Genomic DNA, 22,815 nt, shown 5'->3' with positions numbered 1-22,815 from the left:
TCACTCCCTCTCTCAGTTCTATCTCCCCTCTTGCCGCCTTTGGCGCTACTTCTTTTTAGCGCCAAAGTCGGCTCCCCACTTTGGACGCCGACTCCACGTCACTCATTTTGGCGATTTTTTAATACAGAGAAGAAAGCTTTTTTAAAAAATGGACCCCCCCCCCAGCCCGGGGGCCACCAATACAGATACCCCCAGCCAGGGGGCTACCACAGGATAAACTCCTCCCCAATTGGACGACTCCCCAACAGGGGGAGCAAAAAGCAGCGGGGCATACCACCCGGATAATAAACCGAAGGACGACCCCAGAAGGGAGAAAACTCACCAGCAGCTCCCCAAGAGGGCGACACCCCACAAAGGGGAGAAAAAACAATGTTGGACGGGGCATCCCGCTCTGACAACAAAAATCAAGAGACAGTAGCCCCAAAGGACGATAAGGAGGGCAGTGCTCTCCAGGAGCGCTACTGCCCCAAAAGGGGAGCAAATAAAGAAAACGAGTGGCATACAGCCTGGACCTCCCCAAAACAAAAGGGACAAAAGCTCCCCAGGACAATAAAGGAGACAATGCTCCCCAGGAGGCCAACTCCCCAAAAAGGGAAGCATTTCGTGGGAAAAGCATAGAGCAAGGAGAGTCGGTCCCAAAGGAAAGCGGAAAGGGAAATGCCCCCCAAAATAGCAACCCTTCCGCAAAGGAACAACAAAAACAGTCCCACCCCACCAAAGATCCAACACAAACAAGAGGGTCTGCATGGGGGAAGACTGTAGAGAAGCAACTGTCCCCTCAAGAGTATAGAGACTTGTACTTGACCAAGTACACACAATACATAGAGGGGGCAAAAATTAAACCAGTGCCAGGCACTTGGGAGGCAATCAAAGGCAGAGTCCTCTCCCTCATCATCTCTGATATGCCGGAAAACCGCCTCCTAGGGATGAAAAAAGAAGACATGGCGGGGCTCCTACATAAGCTAAACATCCCGGTACTATACTTGTACCAGAGGAGCTACGCCATGTGGGACATCCTCTTACCCACCAAGGAAGATGCAGAGAGACTCTCCCAACAAGAAATTAAGCATGGGAGAATAAAACTAAAGCCCGAATACCAGGGCAGGACAAGGACCCAGGTGCAGGTATTCAATGTACCTATGCAAATATCAGCAGAAATCCTGGGATCCTTCTTCACACAGTTCAGCGAGGTGGAAAAAATAACCCCAGTGCGGTCGAAAACCGGCATGCACTTGGGCAGCTACACTGTGGCCATGAGGCTAAAGAAAGAAGGCTTTCAGGCGATATCACCACAGCTGACATTTAAGGAGGCAACTATGATGGTGGTGGTGGAGGGGCGTCATCCGCACTGCTGGTTCTGCCAAAAGCAGGGTCGCATGGCCAAGAGCTGCCTTCAAAGGTCAACTCCTACTCGAGTGACACTAAAGGCGGTCCCAACCTCTGAGACAGCACCAGTGTCCAAACAGACTGTCACAACTCCTGCAACCGGAACACCAACCCCAGCACCGAGGAAACCTAAAACAACGCAGGAGGCCAAGGGGGAGGAATGGAGCACGGTAATGAGGCGGAAATGGAAGCCCACAATCCCATCTGCCACCGTCCCACCACCAACCCAACAACCGAGGCAGCAACAACAATAGCAGCCTCCACAACAGCCACAGCAGCAGACACAGCAGCAGCAGCCGAACCAGCCGTTGAACCAGCCACAGCAACAACATCAGCTGCCGTGGCCAATTCCACAACCAATGCTACGAAAACAGCGGCAACAACAAAAACAGCAGCAGCCGAAGCAGCAACAGCCAGAACAGGAGCAGCAGCAACAAAAACGGCTGCAGCAACCAGAGCAGCAACAGCATCAACCAGAGAAATAGCAATTAGAGGAGCAGCGGTCCCCACACCAATTGAGACGGGGACCAAGCGAAGAAAACACTGCTCCTCTGAGGATGAATCTGCTAGCGAGAGGGAGAGGAAATCAACCTCACCACTCCCCGGTTCATTCAAAAGAATAAAAAAGAAAAGGAAAGGGGAAGAAAAGGCAGTCCCCACTCCCTGTGAGCATACACCACCTCTAACAACAACACAACCCACTTCCACCCCCAAACCACATACTACACCAACACCAGACACCGCACGAATACCAACATCAGACACTCGTCCCCACACCAATGCAAATTGAGCCGCCATCCCAGAAAGAAAAGAATGAACCCGGGAGGAGGAGAGACGCTTCAAATTCTCCCACTTACGGACTTACTCCAACAGGGACCCTTGCCCTCAAAACAAGGGAGGAACTTTGTTTTGTACACTCCCTGTCTGTGGCAATGGACTTACCACACCAGCAGAGAAAAAATTACAAATCTCTGCTGGACTGCCAACCGATAGGGGAAAAAGACGTTAATGTTCCCTCTAATTTCCCGGACGCCCCATGGCTAACAACTTTCGTCAGGCTTCCAGAGGCCTGCAAGACCAACGTGTGGACAATGCTGGAGGCCGCTGAAGAGGCTGGTCCGGGAATTGAACTGATTAGGAAAATGACCCTTCCCTTGAGGAACTCGCAAAACAATGCAAGGGAAGGGTCCCAGTGTTGGTCCATCCATCACTTTATAGGGCCCTTAAATTGACTAACCTTTTGTGATGTCAGCGGCATTGTGAGAGGTCAGGACATGAAAAACCTGACCACCTTGAGCATTGCATACGTCGGTATCCTTTCCCCGGCTGACTTCAGAGCTGAGTGTAACACAGCTTAAGGTAGGTACCATGGCTTTGAATTTGGCTAGTCTGAATGCGAAGGGCTTGAGATCATTGGGTCTGGCTGCTCGCCTCCAGCACAATCTCTTGTCCCTAGGAGTGGATGTGGCTGCGATTCAGGAGACGCATTTCGTTTCTTGTGTGGACTGTCAGGTGCTGGCCCGAGACTTTGAGGTTTTCTCAGCATATGGAAGACCGCGGGAGAAGGGAGTCTCCTTGCTAGTTAAATGTACCCTTTCCACAACGGTCGATGTTGTCCATAGGGATGCGGAGGGCAGGCTGGTCGTGGCAGATGCTGCCATAAAAGATTCTGAGTTTCGGGTGATTGCGGTTCATGCGCCCAGCACCGCTCGTGAGAGGGTCTCATTCTTCAGTCAGCTCAACGCGTTTGTAGATTGTCGGAAGCAGGTAGTGCTAATGGGGGATTGGAATGCCATCTTAGACCACGACATAGATAAGGTAGGAGGTGGAGCTAGAGGTTCAGAGAGGTGCGAGTCCAGCCTGGCTGATCTGATGGCTAGATGCAGACTGGTCGACAGGTTTCGGGTCAAGCATCCGGGGCGGGAGATGTGGACATGGACCAATAGCGTTTCCTCCTATCCAAATACCTATTTGGACAGGATGTTAGTTAGGAGAGGCGAAGTAGACTTCCTATCCTGTCCCATGTTCACTTGGCTAGGCCAGACGGACCATAAATTAGTTATGGCCCAGCTGAAGCTAGGAAATAGACCTAAGTTAGTGGGTTACTGGAAGTTAAACACCTCCCTTCTGGAGATACAAGACTTCCAAGATCAGTTAAGAGAATTGATTAAAAAGGCACTAGTGGGAGCGGTTACCGGGAGTAAGTGGTGGTTAGGTCTCAAAGCCGAGATCAGAAGCTTCTCCGTCAAGTATGCCCGGCACCTCGCACTAGATAAGGCCAAGATGAAGAAGCAGCTAGAGCAAAAACTAGCCCAGGCTATGGGGGAGGGTGATAGGGTTAGTCAGGAACTAGCTAAGCAGGACCTTCTACGCGAGACTAGTGAGCATTACGAAGGCCAAGTAGTTAGAGCTAGGCTTAGAAAGATAGGCAACGAATCAGTCAATTCTGATGCAGACGTGTGCCGTGAGGTTTCTAGGCGTGGCTCGGACAAATACATTGCGAAAGTCAGACATCCAGATGGACGAAGCCTGGAATCGACTCGGGAGATCTGCGAGGGGTTTCGAGAACATTTCGAGGAGCATTTTATGCAGCCCGATCTTCCAGTCCTTGAGTCTAGCTACTATTTGGCTGACTCTCCCCGCCTCGAGGCGGCTAGAGTGGCTAGTTGCGAGGGCTGGGTGACGGAGCGGGAGGTCTTTACTGCACTGTAGCAGGTCAGCTGTGACAGATCGCCAGGACTTGATGGGCTGCCATACGAATTCTACTTGAGGCTGTCGCCCATGTTTCTGCCTCTTCTGACGGATGTGTTCAACCATTGGTTTGCTCAGGGATCCATCCCAGGGCAGATAACCAAGGGAGTGATCACATTGCTGAAGAAAGGTGACGGGCATGGAGGGAAAGAGTTAGACGAATACAGGCCCATAACTCTGCTAAACACAGAGTTGAAGATTTTAGCCAAGATCCTGTCGAATTGGCTGCAGGTTGTTATTGACGAGTTGGTTGAACCGGAATAGAACTACGCTGTGAAGAGGAGATCGATTCAGAACAACTTGCACCTGATCCGCACGATCCTAGAGGGGGGAATAGATGATGGTACGGAAGCCGCGCTGATCAACTTAGATCAGTCCAAAATGTTCGATAGGGTCGACCATCGTTTCCTGGCATCTGTCCTGGAGGCCGCCAGTTTTAAACCGGACGTCTGCAAGTCGATCTCCGTGATGTATCGACAGCCCACGACTGTTGTGCAAGTCAACGGAAAGCACTCGAAGCCCTTTGTTATCTCTCGGTCGGTTCGTCAGGGTTGTCCGCTGTCACCCCTGCTTTACGTGCTGGCCTTGGAGCCTCTGCTCAGCAAGCTGAGACGTGGGGAGGCAAATTCGGCCCTGCGCGGAATGGCTCTGCCTGACGGCTCAACTGCCAAGGTATCCGCATTTGCCGATGATGTCACGGTCTTCGTATTGAGCCTCAGAGACATCGAGATCATGTTGGAGGCGCTTGCACAGTATGAAAGAATCACTGGGACCAAGATAAACCGCAGTAAGTCTGTCGGACTGCGGTTGGGCACCTGGAGTGGTAACGCAAACCTCCTGGCGCCCTTCAGCTGGACAGATGGCCCAGTTCAGATCCTTGGCATGTGGTTCGGACCTGGTCTCCAGCTTGATAAGAATTCGTCGGAGGTACGGTCAAAGGTGGAGGCTGCGGTCAATGCATGGCTTCCTAGGAAACTTTCTTTAAAGGGTAGAGCTGAGGCGTGCGCTACATACGTCTTCCCTCTCATCATTTACTGACTGGCCGTACTTCCCTGCCTGCACAACACCTAAATGCTCTTGTCAGACTCTTGTCCTTCCTCCTGTGGGACAGAGGAAGACACTGTGTGAGCAGACACGTCCGTGTGAGGGAGGTTTGGAAATGCCAGACTTGAAGTGTCATCGAGACGCCGAGAGGCTGGCCTTCCTAAGCCACCACCTTCAAGAAGATCAACCATGGCACTCCGTAATTACTGCCACCTTCCCTGACCTCATTCTCGACCCTGCTATCGAGAGTCGTCGCAGGCCGCAGGGAGACTCAGCCTTCCTGAAAGAGTGCCGAGTCGCACTAAAACGACTACCAAGGTCCAGCGGCCTTGTGACTGCTACCCGTAGGGAACTCCACAGGGATCTAGTAAAGGGGGGGGGCCGCCGACGACCCGCTATGTGCACGTTTGGGTTGGCAGCAGAGTGACATTCGCTCCGCGTGGAGTTGGGCACCAGGTTCGAGTCATCTGAACAATTCGGAGTTCGCTCTGACCTGACGATTGGCCCAAAATGCACTTCCACTTAACAACATACAATGCAGTTCTGGGTTTTTGGAGTCGCCTGCTTGTCCCCGTTGCGGGACAACGGCCGTAGAAACGACTGATCACGCTTTCTTCAATTGCCGTGAACTCCGCCAGTACTGGTCGTATGTCAGCGAGGTGACAGCTCGCATCGATCCCGAGCATCCTCACCCAATTACCATATCCAATGTCGTTGACAACGTGAGACCGGGAAAGACAAATGGTCTACATTACAATCCTGGCCGTGGCGAGAATGGTTATTTGGACATCGTGTCTGCAGGGTGGCCGGGGTGTGTTACCTTTTTCTGATCAGGATCTGATCGTTTTCTTTAAACACCAACTACGGGTGACGATCAGATGTGATAGAAGGCTGCATCGTGCGGCATTTGACAGAAGATGGATACATGTAGCAAGTCTGTGTGTACGAAAAAGAGCCAAGTTTGAATACGTGTTCCCCGCCTAGATGTGGAACGCACAGTTCCATCAAGCAGAATCCATTTTCAGCCTCTTAGCTATCCAAGTAAATACTTCATCCCTCCTCAAGTAGGAAGCCTCCAAGATCCCCATCCTCTCCAATCTGCAATTTTTTCTTCTCACCCCTCACTCTAAATTTCACCCGTCTTGGAGAGAAAGAAATCAATCACTAACTCCCCATCCCCCACCCACAAAATTTTCTTTTCTCCATTTCGTCCCATCTATAGAGAATCCCTACTTAGAGACCGGCCTGCAGGACCTCAGGTTCCTTTACAAACCAAGTGAAACAGATGGTCTATCAACTAGACTACTAACCCCTTTTTTGATGGTCTATCAACTAGACTACTAACCCCTTTTTTTCCCCCCGCCCTCGACACAAATGAATTATCGTATCATTGTTATCTTTTTTGTTTTTACATGGAAATAAAAAATGTTTTAAACAATTGGGTGCCAAGTAGGACGTCCCCAAGTACGAAAGGGGCGAATGCGGTATTATGGTGAAAGAAGATTCTAGCTAAGAGAAACTTTTGTTTAGTTCTAGAGTGACAAGGATGACCAACGACCCCCATCTGCCCCCCTTTTGAGTTGGCCTTGTGCCTAAGTTTTTTGTTAATGTTCTTTATTTTTCCTAAATAAAAGATTTAATATTTCAAAGTGTAGTATCTGTTCTGCAGATGCTGCACTTACGATAATTTGTACCTGTTAATTGAGGGGAAACCCTCTATACTGGGACAATTATTATTTTTGGTAACCAGAGTGCCCCCTTTTTGCCTACTTTTAGGGAAGCTGATTTTTACCCCACATTAAAAACGGCCTTGTGCCTAATTTGCTTTGGTGCAGAAGCAAATAAATACAATAAACATATTTATTTTAAAGTATTGCAACATTTTTCAAGGGGCGAGAATTAGGCTATCACCGCCAAACAGACATCACCGTCCATAACAGACATGACAGGAAAACAAATGAACACATATCTAAAGAAATGGCAAAAACACTAGAGGATGACCTCCAATCTGTAGCGGAATGGGGACAAAAATGGATGGTCACATTCAATGCTGCCAAGACTAAACTGGTTTCCTTCAATAATTACAAGAAACCTTCTCTGCCACCTATAACAATGGCCAGTGACTCCCTGTCTGAGAGTACATCTTTCAAACTGCTTGGCCTAACGTTCACAGGAAACATGAGTTGGAACAATTATATTGAAAATATTGCCAGGGCCGCTGCGAAGGACGTTTTTCTAAACTTTTCTTTTTAGGCTCGCTGGGAGCCGGTCCAAATAGTATTTAAGCACACACAAACATCAAATCACTCTCTCAACTGAATTTTCATTCGGACGTTCCACACGTGTTACAATCACTCTTCCATTTTTCCCGCTCCGCGCGCTTCATACAACTTCACAGGCGAACATTACCTGTTGCCTCTCTTAACATGTTTTAACATATGAACAGTTTAACAAAAAAAGACATTCTCCTCTTTTTTTATACGAACACTTAAAAAGGACTTCTGAACTCATTATAAAGAGAATTATATTTTATTTGTTAATGGTTGGCTTCTGTGAATAAACCTCCGTTTGTTTTGCATGTAAGTCTTCTTCTTTTTATTTTTATTTATTTGTGGAGGAAGTTAGTTCCTAAAAAGGCCTGACGACCCCCACAAGTTGGTGACCCGACTTAGAACATTACATGCACAACGGAATCTGCTTACAAGCTACACGCGGTTTCCTAACCTACTTGCTATATCATGCGTGCGGTAACACTCAAACGAAGTAAAAAGACGACGCGAATCTCAAGGGACGATACAAGCCGGCAAACGAAGCATGGATCTCAGTACAATATAACAACAAATTAGCGAGTTATGCCGATAGTCACTACAAAATCGAAAATTAAACAAATCATGACTCAGTGTCAAAACAGCACTTTTACTCATCAGGCACCCCCAACAACGAGTTGGTGAAAAATAACGTGTAATGAACACACACAGCTACAATTCAGCCGATCAAAATGTGAACACGAGCGTGTAAAACCCCTCGGAAAATTATCTACCACAATCTTGAACTTCACTCGGCAGTTTAACAGACCTCAGAAACACAGACCCTAGCAAAAGCAACATTTTTTTTCGATCACGATTTCAAGCTTTGCGTACTCGAAAAAGTTAACCGACAGTTAAAAGGCTTTAAAATACCTTTCAAACGAAAAACGGAAAAATGGAACCTCCCCATGCTGAAACACCTCTGGCTACATTAACGCTAAATATACCAGCTTTTAATCCCACCAAAATAAAGACGTGGTTTATCCAGATCCAGGCCCTTTTCGACGCAAAACGGATTACGTCTCAGCGAACCAAGTATTGTTATTTGGTTGAAAAACTCCCAGCAGACGTCGTCGAAGAGGTGACTGATTTATTGGAGAACGTACCAGAAAATAATCCATACGATAAACTTAAAGAGGCCATTTTTAGACGGACTGGCTTATCAAACGAGACAATTTTATGCAATCTCTTCACCCAAGTAGAATTGGGAGATCTCACACCGTCGCAACTTTTACGATACATGCGATCATTGCTAGGGGACAACAAAATGTCCGAAAATATAATGAGAAGTTTGTGGCTGGATAAACTCCCAGACACAACAGTACAAATTTTGGCACCCACAACGGAAGAGACAAGCACTGAAAAGCTCGCCGACATGGCAGACCGAATTCATGAAAATCTGAGGAACCACAAAGTAAACTCAGCACAAGCACAGCCAAAACAGACGAGAGACGACGAAGTAGCCGGACTAAAAATTACGGTCGAAAATCTCACTCGTCAATTGCAGGAATTAATGCAAATAAACTGTCGTTACTCATTTAATAAACGACCTAACTACAGAAAACAAAGTTTTAGTAGAGGCCGAAGCAACACACGAGAACGAGCAAACGAAATCTGTTTTTACCACAAAAAATTTGGCACAGAAGCGAGGCGTTGCACTTATCCTTGTTCTTTTAAAAACAAGAACCAGGGAAACGATCATTCCAGCCAGTAGTGACGACAACTGTCGCTGGATTTTCCACTAAAGGTCGTCTATTTTTCATTTGTGACAGTAATCACGGATATAACTTCTTAATAGACACTGGAGCCGAAATAAGCGTGATACCATCCCTACATAAACAGAAAGCTACTCCACAGCCTTACCACCTCCAGGAAACTAGTGGCACACAAATACCGACATATGGTGAAAAGTACTTAAGCGTCAATCTCGGCTTACGTCGCATATTTTCATGGATTTTTACCATAGCCAACGTGACGACACCAATATTAGGAGCAGATTTCCTAGCACGATTTAATCTATCGGTAGACATGACTAATCGCACACTGACTGATAACCAAACAAAAGTCGTAATTAAAGGTATCACCACAAGATACCAGTCTACTGGGATTAGTTCTGCCTTACCTGAAGAGACGTACATTCGTCGGCTGTTTCAAAAATACCCACAACTTAATCAGCCATTCAAAGTCACGGATAATATTAAACATAATGCAAGGCATTATATTAAAACGAATAGACAACCCGTCTACGCCACCCCCAGACGTCTGAAGCCGGATAAGTACAAGATCGCAAAAGACGAATTTCAACGCATGTTATAACAAGGAATTATCCGACCTTCCAAAAGTGCATGGTCATCTCCTCTACATATGGTACAGAAATCAGACGCGACAACATGGCGTCCTTGCAGCGATTGCAGGAGATTAAATGCACAAACCATACCGGATAGATACCCTATCCCACACATTCACGATTTCGCAATCGGACTGCAAAATGCCACGGTATTTTCCAAACTGGATTTAGTAAAAGCATATTACCAAATACCTGTGGCGGAAGAAGATATCCATAAAACAGCACTGACCACACCATTTGGACTTTAGGAATTCGTCAGAATGCCATTCGGACTTAGAAACACTTGTCAAACCTTCCAAAAGTTAATAGACGAGGTTTTTAGGGACCTTCCATTCGTATTCACATACATGGACAATGTCCTAATTGCTAGTAGAAACCTCGACGAACATAAACAACACTTGGAACAAGCTTTCCAAAAACTGTCCCATTACGGTTTAAAATTAAACTTGAGCAAATGTATGTTCGGTCAGCAAGAAGTAAATTTCCTCGGACATTCAATTGATAAGGATGGTATATCACCATTACCCAAAAAAGTAAGTGCCATTACGAATTTTCCACAACCTACGTCTGTTAGACAAGTTCGCCGCTTCATAGGTGTAATTAATTATTACAGACGATTTTTATCCAACTGTTCCACAGTCCTTGCACCGTTAACGTCATTATTGAAGAGCAAAACGAAAAACCAACAATTAAAACTGGAAGAATCAGCTTTAAAAGCTTTCCATCAAGCTAAAACTGCCTTAGTCAATTTCACAAAATTGAATTATATTAAGGACAGTGAAGAATCGAAACTTACACTTACAACAGACGCATCAGACATAGCTGTAGGAGCAGTTATACACCAACTGACAAGGGATACAATGACCCCTATATCGTTTTTCTCAGCCAAACTGAGCAAGACACAAACAAAGTACAGTACCTTTCAAGGGAGCTATTAGCAATTTATTTGTCACACTACCTGGTCAAGTAAACATTTTAGATATCTGTTAGAAGGAAGAAACTTTTGTATTTACACTGACCATAAACCGTTAACGTATGCACTGCATGCACATGTAGATAAATATGGCCCAAGAGAAATCAGACATCTTGATTATATTGCTCAATATTCCACAGACATCAGATATGTCAAGGGACAAGAAAACATCGTGGCGGACGCATTATCATGAGCTGCAATAACTTCGCTAAATTCCAGTTCGCTGAGTATGGAATTAATTGCACAAGAACAAAAGACAGATGAGACACTCACTGACGTACAACAGAAAACGTCTTTGCAACTGAAGGAAATGCCCGTACCTTTTAGTACAGCAACATTTTTTTGTGATACAGCAAAAAAACAACCACGTCCATACATACCGCCAAGCATCAGACAACATGTTTTTCAACATTTTCACAATTTATCTCATCCAGGCAAACGAGCCACTGTAAAAATAATAGCAGACCGCTTTGTTTAGCCGAAAATGAATACAGATATTCGAAATTAGACCAAGACGTGTGTATCCTGTCAAAAGAATAAAATACACAGGCACACAAAGTCACCGCTGGGCACTTTCATTACGCCCGATGCTAGGTTTACCAATATCCATGTTGACTTGATGGGGGCCATTACCCCCCTCAAAAGGACACACCCACATTCTCACCATAGTCGACAGGTTCAGCAGATGGCCAACAGCCATACCCGTGAAGGACACATCGGCGGCGACAGTAGCTGGAACAATACTAAAAGACTGGATAGTGATTTTTGGAGTACCGTCAGTACTCACAACGGACAGAGGCTCGCAATTTCAATCGAAACTCTTCGCAGAGTTCAACCAATTGTTGGGAACAACCCACATAAAGACAACGGCTTATCACCCTTGTTTGAACGGCCTCGTCGAACGCTTTCACAGACAGCTAAAAACTTCTTTGGCTACGAGTCTTAACAACGCAGACTGGTCAGATAATTTACCATTAATCCTATTAATGATCCGAAACATGATAAAAGAAGATTTACAAAACACGCCAGCGGAGGTAGTTTTTGGATCAACAGTCACACTACCTGGACAATATTTTAATGCATACACAGACATTTCACCCACAGCTACATTTGTGACGGAATTAAAGAGCAAAATGACTTCTCTCAAATTTACACCCACCAGGAGGGCTGACAAACATATATGCCGAATGACTTTCACACATGCAAATATGTATTTATTAGGAATGATACAGTCAAAAAGCCATTTTGTCCAAATTACACAGGACCATACCAAGTTTTGGACAGAAATGAAAAAATATTTTACTGTCTAAAGGAAAGACAGGAAAGACAACATCGCGATCGACCGAATTAAACCAGCATACATTGAGGAATACCCTCAGACAATTTCCCCACCAGAACAAATTCCCTTAGAACATGGGAGTCCAGCAGAAAATGACGGGAACATCAAACCTACGACAAAAACAGGTAGGAAAGTCCACTGGCCGAAACATTTCAAGGAATACATTACATATTAAAAAAAAAATTTTTTTTTTTTTTCAATCTGGGGGGAGTATTGTGCCAGTTGACACGGTTAAGATTCGGATTAAAAATTGTTATAAGAATAAATACAATTTAGGCGCGCAGTATGATTATGATTATGTTGGCGCGTGAAAAATAAAAAATAACTCCCATGCAAATTCCGTCGTGGCCTTATATATTAAATCGACTCAAAACGAGCGGACGTAGTACAGAGCACCCCACGTGATGTTTCCGTCCAATGGGATTTCTCCAAGGACATTTTTCTAAACTTTTCTTTTTAAGCTTGCTGGGAGCCGGTACAAATAGTATTTAAGCACACACAAACATCAAATCTCTCTCTCAACTGTATTTTCATTCGGACATTCCACACGTGTTACTATCACTCTTCCATTTTCCCCGCTCCGCGCGCTTCATACAATTGCACAGGCGAACATTACCTATTGCCTCTCTTAACATGTTTTAACATAGGAACAGTTCAACAAAAAAAGACATTCTCCTTTTTTTTATACGAACACTTAAAAAGGACTTCTGAACTCATTATAAAGAGAATTATATTTTATTTGTTAATGGTTGGTTTCTGTGAATAAACCTCCGTTTGTTTTGCATGTAAGTCTTCTTTTTTTTATTTTTATTTATTTGTGGAGGAAGTTAGTTCCTAAAAAGGCCTGACGACCCCCACAACCTTGAACTGGCATCTAAGCTTCAGCCTCTGTCCCATCGACGAAACGTTGCATCCCTCTGCCTGTTCTACAAGTATTTTAATGGTGAATGCTCTGACGAACTGCAGACACTTGTGCCCCCACGACGTAGACACCCTCGACAAACCAGACAGGCAGCTAAATCCCACCCCCACACAGTAGAGATCCCTAAATGTAGAAGATCTTTCTACTCCAGTAGTTTCTTCCCCAGAACCGCTAGATTCTGGAATTCCGTTCCAGGTCCCTGCCTCCCCAACTGTACTGACATGCAGAGGTTCAAGTGTAACGTGAACCGACATCTTGCTGCCCAAATCCCAACATAGTGCCCCAGTAGCTGCTGCCCCTGATAGTAGCCCCCTACACCAAAGTGGCAATGTGCCATGTTCCTATTTACAATGCCTCCCCACGGGACAGAGTTAGACACCAGGGTCGTTTTTTTAATGTGGAGAAAAGGAACAAAAATAAAAATTGTCTCAGTCGTGACGGATTTCTCCTCCACTGACAGAGAACAAGAAATTGAAGTGCAGCATCTGAAGAACAGATACTACACTTTGATCTTGTCCTCGAAGGCCAATATATATATATATATATATATATATATATATATATATATATATATATATATGATTCGAAAAGCGATTAAGAATCAAATATATACCAAATAAATGTTATCAAAGGCAACATAAGTTACTCTTCTACCTATCTGGGAAGGTTTTTAGTGGTTTTACTCGCTTTAAAACGTGTAATCGGTTCGAAAATCATACTGTGTTTATCGATATATTTGAAAAAGACGGCGAGCTCTTAGTTGAACAGGGCAAGGTTGGGAAAATGAGTTCAAACTAAAAGATTATACAAAATACTTAGAAACTCGCTCAATATATGTCACCGTGACATAGGCGGACATATATTCGGTGGGTTTCTAACAGTATTTTGTATAATTTGTTTGTTTGAACTTATTTTCCCAAACTTACCATATTCAAGTAAGAGTTCGCCGCCATTTTTCTTTTTAAAATATATCGATAAACACTGTATAATTTTCGGATCGATTACACGTTTTAAAGTGAGTAAAATGACTAAAAACGTTTGCAGATAGGTAGAATAGTAACTTATCTTGCCTTGGATAACATTTATTTGTTATATATTTGTTTTTGATCGCTTTTTCAAATCTATATGCACAATAACGCAAACCTCATCAGTATCATGAAAACTTTTCTGCATTTTTTAAAAATAAGTTTAATTCTAAATATGCATCAAATAAATAAATAAAAGTTTAATAAAACAAAAATATCAATTGTAATTACCAGATTTCGTTTTTGAATAATCAATGCAAGATTGTTTCGTTTCAGTTATCCGTTTCATGTTTTTATAGTAACTTTCGACCAGGTCACTTTTAGGAAATATTACGCCCGAACAAAATTGTAAATGTCTAAAAAAAAAAAAAAAACAACATAAAATATTGTATAGTACAGTTAAAAGTACACCAAAATGACCTGTAAAACGTTATGTGAGATAAAATAGAAATTAGTTTTAATTGAAAAAAAAAAAAGATAATTATCATTATAGTGGGCTGCGAGCGGTTATTGCGTAGAACAGAGCTGTAACGATTTAAGACAAAAACTCTCTAACGAAAATCCTTGTCTTTCGAGTTCAGTTCATCGTCTGCTGTAATCAAATTTAATTAATTGATCAACCCCGTGTGTACCACCAAGGTAAGAGCAAGTATATTTAACTAAATATACTAAATTTCCCGTTGTTTACAGTTAGACTACAGCGTTTTTTTTTGTTTCCCCTCCCCTCCCCCCCCTCCGATAAAATTCACCCTTGTCCGTTCATTCGTTCGTCTGTCCGCACGTTTCTCAATAACTACGCCTTCGAATTTAAAAAAAATTTGCACAAACATTAAAAATGATATGAGTAAAAAAGTAACAGAACGGATTTTCCGGGAAAACACCAGCTCCCCCCACCCCAGGGGTGCCTTTCGGGTTAAAATGGCTAAAATTGACACTTCTGTGCTTATCAAAAAAAATTGATGCCTTGGATTTTTATAAAACTTTCTGAAAAGTTGTAACTAACTGATTTCTATATAATTTTGTTTGTCTATACTTCGCGATAACTCTTGGGTGTGCCCTAGGGGCTCTTTTAGGGCTAATAATTATAAATACTCCATTTTGGGGGACTATTTTAGCATATTTGTCCAAAATTTTCTGTGTATGTAGGGATGTGACAAAAATTTTCAAAAATAATTCATCACATATTTTCTAATACCACATTAAAGTGCATTTAAAAAGCTTTCGAATGATGTATAGATTATTGTTCTATGACAAATAATAAGGAAATAATGGAATTTTTAATTACGGAAATATGAGGAGATTTTCTGTCTCTAATTACACAGTTAAGTCAATGGAGATCTGTGACCTAGTTCTATATTCGTCCAGTTTAAACTATCATAACTTTCTTAATTTTTGGCAGATCTTAAAAAGTAAGGTACCACTAGAAAGCTTTTGAAATTCTTAATAAGAACAGAAAACACAAACAAAGATTCAAAGTAATTGACTGATTTTTATTATAATACGAATATTAATTTGGCATTGGTACTTGCTACAATTACTCGGAAATCGTCACCCTGACTTGGCTCTTAAATATTGGTAATGGTTACACTGACAAAATTGACTATTATAGTAAGATTGTCTCCATCACAATACATAGAATACTTTTAAAATGTGAATAAGCATTTAAAATTTTGCCCATTTATGACATAGTAAGGTCTTCACATAGCATATCAGCTGCCAGAGCATACTTGTTCAAATCAAAATCAATTGCATCATCTGAACTCTCATTCTCAGCCCAGTAACTAACAACATACGTTCCACCAGCCTTTTTCTTCAACTTGTCAATTTTTCCATTGTACCAAGTCTTATCACCTGTCTCTTCATCATACCAAATATGACAAACTGACTTCCCCACAACTTTCCCTGACAATATATCCTCAACGTTACTCAATATATTATCATCTAATTCGCAAAACTCTTTCCTAAGAACAAACTCTTCACTTTTTAACCTCTTTTCTAGCTTATTTCTGTCATAAGTCTTTTCTGCATCTTTTTAGATATCCGCCGTCAAATTTCTTCTTTGATTTCTACGCTCCTTTTCCTTCCTACCTGGCGTTGATTTCTTGCCAAACCTACCGATAACATTATCAATCTTTCTCTTTTTACACGTTCAAGTGAGTCAAGATATGAGCCAACCTTATTGTTCTTAGCCCTGATCTTTGAGGATATAAAACTCAGTGTAGCATTAGGGGCTCGATCTTTTGCTGCAGAAAACATTCCCATTACTTCCTCTGCGTCAATATTATGACACCTTGCTGATTCAGTTTCCTTCTTCAGTTCTTCAGTTACAGATATATTGAAATAGCGTTTGTACTGTCTTTCCAAAACTACAACAATTTGAGAGAGGCACTGTGTCATCATAGAAGAGAATAGACAGGCATCATCAGGCATCTTCTGAAGTTTAGCTAAAGTAACATCAGTATCTAAATCCTCATTGAAAAAAGTTTACAGTCATTTCCAGTAACTCCAGTGGTCTATCAACTAAATTTTTTTTATACGCTCTACTACACTTTTAACAACAGATATACCCTCTACATGTCCAACAGTTTGAGATGTAGAGGAAGTATAAAATTTTGACATCCACGGCCCTGACAAAAATTTTCCTAATAACTCAATTCCCTTTTTTTTCTTTGCGAAATGACCGCCATTTATTTACAGGTCTTTTCATACAACGTGCATAGCATGTCTATCTCTGTCCTTCTCTAACATCATTCTAATGTTATCGCTGGTCTGCTCATACATTTTTTATAATCTTCTTCTTTCTTTCTTGCCGTGAGGTGCACTCTACTTACATGCAAGAATGTGCTGTGATCATCAAGTTTCTCTTGTCCGTATTAACGAAAATTTATTTTCTTGTTAAAATGAATACAAGACACTTTTTATGTTTTCAATACAGATTTTTTTTTTTTTTTACACATCAAAATAAAAGTGACAAATAACATCGGAGCGCGGTAGAGATTAGTGAAGAAGGTGGGTTGCAGAACTCTGTATTTTTGCTTTTGTGTCTCTTCCCTATCTTCTTTTTTATTTATGACGCTTTGACACGATGACCTTTTTATCGCCAACTTTGTTTATTTTTTTTGCAAACTCTCTGGGTCAGAGTTACCACGTTGATTGACCTGATTACCTTATTTTCGCCAGCTTGGTTTATTGAACTTTTGCTGGTTTTGGTCTAACCCATTTTAATATCGGTTAGCTTTCCTGGCTGATTGACGTAACATTGACGTATTCCAGGCATCATGAATATAGGTCACTTTATTCCTGGGATTGTCTCATTGTTTTCTAGTGATTGCCCAGACCTCCTTAACACTCTGTTACTTGTAAATATCACAAGGCACTCATTCAAGGGTTTGTCAGAATGACCTTACATAAGGATACTTCACCCATCAAGCAAAGCATAAAAGAAGCAACTTAAAAATGTACTTGCAAAGCATATCTGGTGAATCAAGTGCAAGACAGATCAAATTAATCAAACATAAAGAGACAGTTGAGATCCTGCATTTTTGCAATAGGCGATCTAAGAATTATATGCAGATCAAATGTGTCATATATTTGGTCCATTACTTCTTGTTCAGCAGGAGGTTGTCTTTCGTCATCTGTGATACGTTTCTGAATTTGGTTTAAATGCTTCTTGGACCTTCGATAGTGTAGACCATCCACTCGATCCTTTTCTGGACCTTTCCTAGTTCCCACATTGCACTATTACTTTTGTGTACCTGGAAAAATAAATTAGTTCTCAAATGGGGGGTCAAGTTTTCTACTTTTGTTGTTTCATTTTACTTCAGCTGAAGTTCCCAGAAACCAAGGGACCCCTAGCTGGAGGCTAACACTTTATCTCGATATGAGATATATGATATTTGAATATTCTATTAAAGTTCTCCTTTATATCCTAAACACTGTTTATTGAACTTTTGCTGGTTTTGGTCTAACCCATTTTAATATCGGTTAGCTGTCCTGGCTGATTGACGTAATATTGACGTATTCCAGTCATCATGAATACAGGTCACTTTATTCCTGGGATTGTCTCATTGTGTTCTAGTGATTGCCCAGACCTTCTTCGTAACACTCTGTTACTTGTAAATATCACAAGGCATTACATCTCGACACAACTCTCATTCAAGGGTTTGTCAGAATGACCTTACATAAGGATACTTCACCCATCAAGCAAAGCATAAAAGAAGCAACTTAAAAATGTACTTGCAAAGCATATCTGGTGAATCAAGTGCAAGACAGATCAAATTAATCAAACATAAAGAGACAGTTGAGATCCTGCATTTTTGCAATAGGCGATCTAAGAATTATATGCAGATGCATACTGATGAGAAGAGATACACGTATAGGAGTGCATGATTCTGCATCTCATCCTTAAAATACAAAAATTAGAAACTACATCCTGTTAAAACTTAATGAAATTGCATTTTCAGAAAGTAATCGCCTGAAATATTCCATAGAAATATATCTAGACACCATCTTTGAGAGTTTTCTGTCTCTCTTTAGAAGTCTTTTGTCGGGATAACCTGACACGAGGACACTTCACTCTACAAGTAATTCCTGAACAAATATATCAAATAACATAGCATCCAAAATCCCAAATAAGAACGGTTTTAAACTGACTCATATTTTATAAATAAAAATATGGACACCGGCCATATAGCATACAACTTACAGTGTAAGGAAGATCGCTTCACCATAAAGATCTCAATTACTGAACCTCAAAATAATATAGTATTTTAAGTCCAAATATGATTTCCTCAACACAGCTATACACTAACTCTATAAGGAATTGTGAATATTGTGCTAATTATTTTAATTCAATTAATAGAATGATTGGGGGGGGGCGTCCGGCTTTGCCTGGATGTAAAATTCGCTTAAATATATTTTAATTTCGTATATATTAATATAGTCATGATTTCAAAAGTAAAGACAAAAGTATTTGGGTGCCATCAGCTAGAATCGAAACCAAAATTGTAGCATTCAAAGCTGGTGATGTTACCACTGTACCAACATAACACGCATATGAACTGATTAAAAATTAAAAATAAACTAAGATGAATTGATAAAATGTATAATGATTTTTTTAATTTTGAGCCATTTTTGACACCTTAAAAACTATTTTAACCAGTTAAAGACCTATAAAAGAACGGTCAAAAAAAATCCAATCATTTAAGGCTCCTAGCACTGCTCTGAAACTTTTAGTTTTGGAAGAGATAGTTTGAAAATATGCTGACAGACAAACAGATGGTGCTTTTTATATATTAGACTCAGCTGGATACTCCACCTGACTGAATCAATTCTTGCCCTGGAATCCGGTAATACCAAGTGACAACAATAAAATAATAGCAAAAAAGTCAACTCACAAGTGTAAAATTAATGCTTTACACTTCTTTACTAACTCGAGAAAAGAGTCTTTGTGACAAACTCGAGAAAAGAGTCTTTGTGACTAACTCGAGAAAAGAGTCTTTGTGACTAACTCGAGAAAAGAGTCTTTGTGACTAACTCGAGAAAAGAGTCTTTGTGACTAACTCGAGAAAAGAGTCTTTGTGACTAACTCGAGAAAAGAGTCTTTAACTCGAGAAAAGAGTCTTTAACTCGAGAAAAGAGTCTTTGTGACTAACTCGAGAAAAGAGTCTTTGTGACTAACCCGAGAAAAGAGTCTTTGTGACTAACTTGAGAAAAGAGTCTTTAACTCGAGAAAAGAGTCTTTGTGACTAACCCGAGAAAAGAGTCTTTGTGACTAACTTGAGAAAAGAGTCTTTAACTCGAGAAAAGAGTCTTTGTGACTAACTCGAGAAAAGAGTCTTTGTGACTAACTCGAGAAAAGAGTCTTTGTGACTAACTCGAGAAAAGAGTCTTTGTGACTAACTCGAGAAAAGAGTCTTTGTGACTAACTCAAGAAAAGAGTTTTGTGACTAACTCGAGAAAAAAGTCTTTGTGACTAACTCGAGAAAAGAGTCTTTGTGACTAACTCGAGAAAAGAGTCTTTGTGGCTAACTCGAGAAAAGAGTCTTTGTGGCTAACTCGAGAAAAGAGTCTTTGTGGCTAACTCGAGAAAAGAGTCTTTGTGACTAACTCGAGAAAAGGGTCTTTGTGACTAACCCGAGAAAAGGGTCTTTGTGACTAACCCGAGAAAAGGGTCTTTGTGACTAACCCGAGAAAAGAGTCTTTGTGACTAACCCGAGAAAAGGGTCTTTGTGACTAACCCGAGAAAAGAGTCTTTGTGACTAACTCGAGAAAAGGGTCTTTGTGACTAACTCGAGAAAAGAGTCTTTGTGACTAACTCGAGAAAAGAGTCTTTGTGACTAACTCGTGAAAAGAGTCTTTGTGACTAACTCGAGAAAAGAGTCTTTGTGACTAACTCGAGAAAAGAGTCTTTGTGACTAACTCGAGAAAAGAGTCTTTGTGACTAACTCGAGAAAAGGGTCTTTGTGACTAACTCGAGAAAAGGGTCTTTGTGACTAACTCGAGAAAAGGGTCTTTGTGACTAACTCGAGAAAAGGGTCTTTGTGACTAACTCGAGAAAAGGGTCTTTGTGACTAACTCGAGAAAAGGGTCTTTGTGACTAACTCGAGAAAAGGGTCTTTGTGACTAACTCGAGAAAAGGGTCTTTGTGACTAACTCGAGAAAAGGGTCTTTGTGACTAACTCGAGAAAAGGGTCTTTGTGACTAACTCGAGAAAAGGGTCTTTGTGACTAACTCGAGAAAAGGGTCTTTGTGACTAACTCGAGAAAAGGGTCTTTGTGACTAACTCGAGAAAAGGGTCTTTGTGACTAACTCGAGAAAAGGGTCTTTGTGACTAACCCGAGAAAAGGGTCTTTGTGACTAACTCGAGAAAAGGGTCTTTGTGACTAACCCGAGAAAAGGGTCTTTGTGACTAACCCGAGAAAAGGGTCTTTGTGACTAACCCGAGAAAAGGGTCTTTGTGACTAACCCGAGAAAAGGGTCTTTGTGACTAACCTGAGAAAAGGGTCTTTGTGACTAACCCGAGAAAAGGGTCTTTGTGACTAACCCGAGAAAAGAGTCTTTGTGACTAACCCGAGAAAAGAGTCTTTGTGACTAACCCGAGAAAATGTTTTCTTGACTAACCCGAGAAAATGTTTTCTTGACTAACCCGAGAAAATGTTTTCTTGACTAACCCGAGAAAATGTTTTCTTGACTAACCCGAGAAAATGTTTTCTTGACTAACTCGAGAAAATGTTTTCTTGACTAACTCGAGAAAATGTTTGCTTGACTAACTCGAGAAAATGTTTTCTTGACTAACTCGAGAAAATGTTTTCTTGACTAACTCGAGAAAATGTTTTCTTGACTAACCCGAGAAAATGTTTTCTTGACTAACCCGAGAAAATGTTTTCTTGACTAACCCGAGAAAATGTTTTCTTGACTAACCCGAGAAAATGTTTTCTTGACTAACTCGAGAAAATGTTTTCTTGACTAACTCGAGAAAATGTTTGCTTGACTAACTCGAGAAAATGTTTGCTTGACTAACTCGAGAAAATGTTTTCTTGACTAACTCGAGAAAATGTTTTCTTGACTAACTCGAGAAAATGTTTTCTTGACTAACTCGAGAAAATGTTTTCTTGACTAACTCGAGAAAATGTTTTCTTGACTAACTCGAGAAAATGTTTTCTTGACTAACTCGAGAAAATGTTTTCTTGACTAACTCGAGAAAATGTTTTCTTGACTAACTCAAGAATCTTGATTTAACACTAGGATATCTATGTATCTCATATAAAAATCAAATATTTGCTCCAGATAGAATCCCCTTGATTTCTGGGAACTTACTGAAGTGAAAATATGTGGCGTGATCACGTTGATACACCAGTTCGTGTTAGATCACCAAAGTTAAGCAACATTAGGACTGGTCAGTACTAAATGGGTGACCATTTGGGACTTCAAGGTGCTGTATGTGCTCTATACTTGACATTGTTTTCAGTTGTTGACTACTCCTTGCCACTGAACTCAAGCAGTGCCTGTTCAGTAGTGGTGTGGCTGGAGATTGTGCAACCCTTGACTCATAATTATATGCACAGGGGGTATCCATTATTTTTTTAGACTGAATCGTGGCGATGACTGAAGTAAATTGAAAAACAAGTACAGAATTTTATTCATGTACTTTTTGTGGATTTGCATTTTGTCAGAATTCCAATCCCAAGACACACTTTAGAAAAATTCTTTTTTTGTTTTTTAAATATTGTTTAATTTGCAATTTTGGAAAGTACCAATGTTGAAAAAAAAATCTGATAAATATAAATGAAATAATCTTTATCTAAATTTTGTGGAACTTCATTTTTCAGTGATTACCTATTAAAAAAATCATATGCAAATGGATAGAACTATACTTTTTTACTATCAGCGGTAGAATATTTTTCTTAAAAGAAAATCAAATAAAAAAGCCAATTAAAAGAATCGTTATTGGCATCAGAAAATAGGCACACATTTTTCCTATTCCGATACCGATTTCGATACCCCCCCAAAAAAAATTTCCGATTTTTTCGATTTTCTCCCTTGATTAATCATATATATATATATATATATATATATATATATATATATATATATATATAAAAGCAGCATTTGTTCATTGAAACAAACATTTTTAAAGAGAACAGGAAGCTTGTTTTGTAATACATTATTTTTCGAATTTTTCGTATTATCGAAGATTGTATTAGAGTTATGATGTTGTGGT

At 41.1% G+C, this 22,815-nt stretch overlaps 1 protein-coding gene across 1 annotated transcript in view; it reads left to right on the top strand.

The window, feature by feature from the left end:
- LOC145269178 (uncharacterized) overlaps positions 1-22,815 on the top strand; it is a 42,098-nt gene that overhangs the window by 14,774 nt on the left and 4,509 nt on the right. The window contains exon 2 of the mRNA XM_080124787.1: positions 14,370-14,391. Within this exon, the coding sequence (XP_079980913.1) occupies positions 14,370-14,391 (22 nt within the window). The remainder of the gene's footprint in view (positions 1-14,369; positions 14,392-22,815) is intronic.

This window comes from Euprymna scolopes, chromosome 45 (genome assembly GCF_053919585.1).
Source record: "Euprymna scolopes isolate OS-2025 chromosome 45, ASM5391958v1, whole genome shotgun sequence".
Lineage (NCBI taxonomy): Eukaryota > Metazoa > Mollusca > Cephalopoda > Sepiida > Sepiolidae > Euprymna > Euprymna scolopes.
This window is presented reverse-complemented; position numbering and strand designations above follow the sequence as displayed.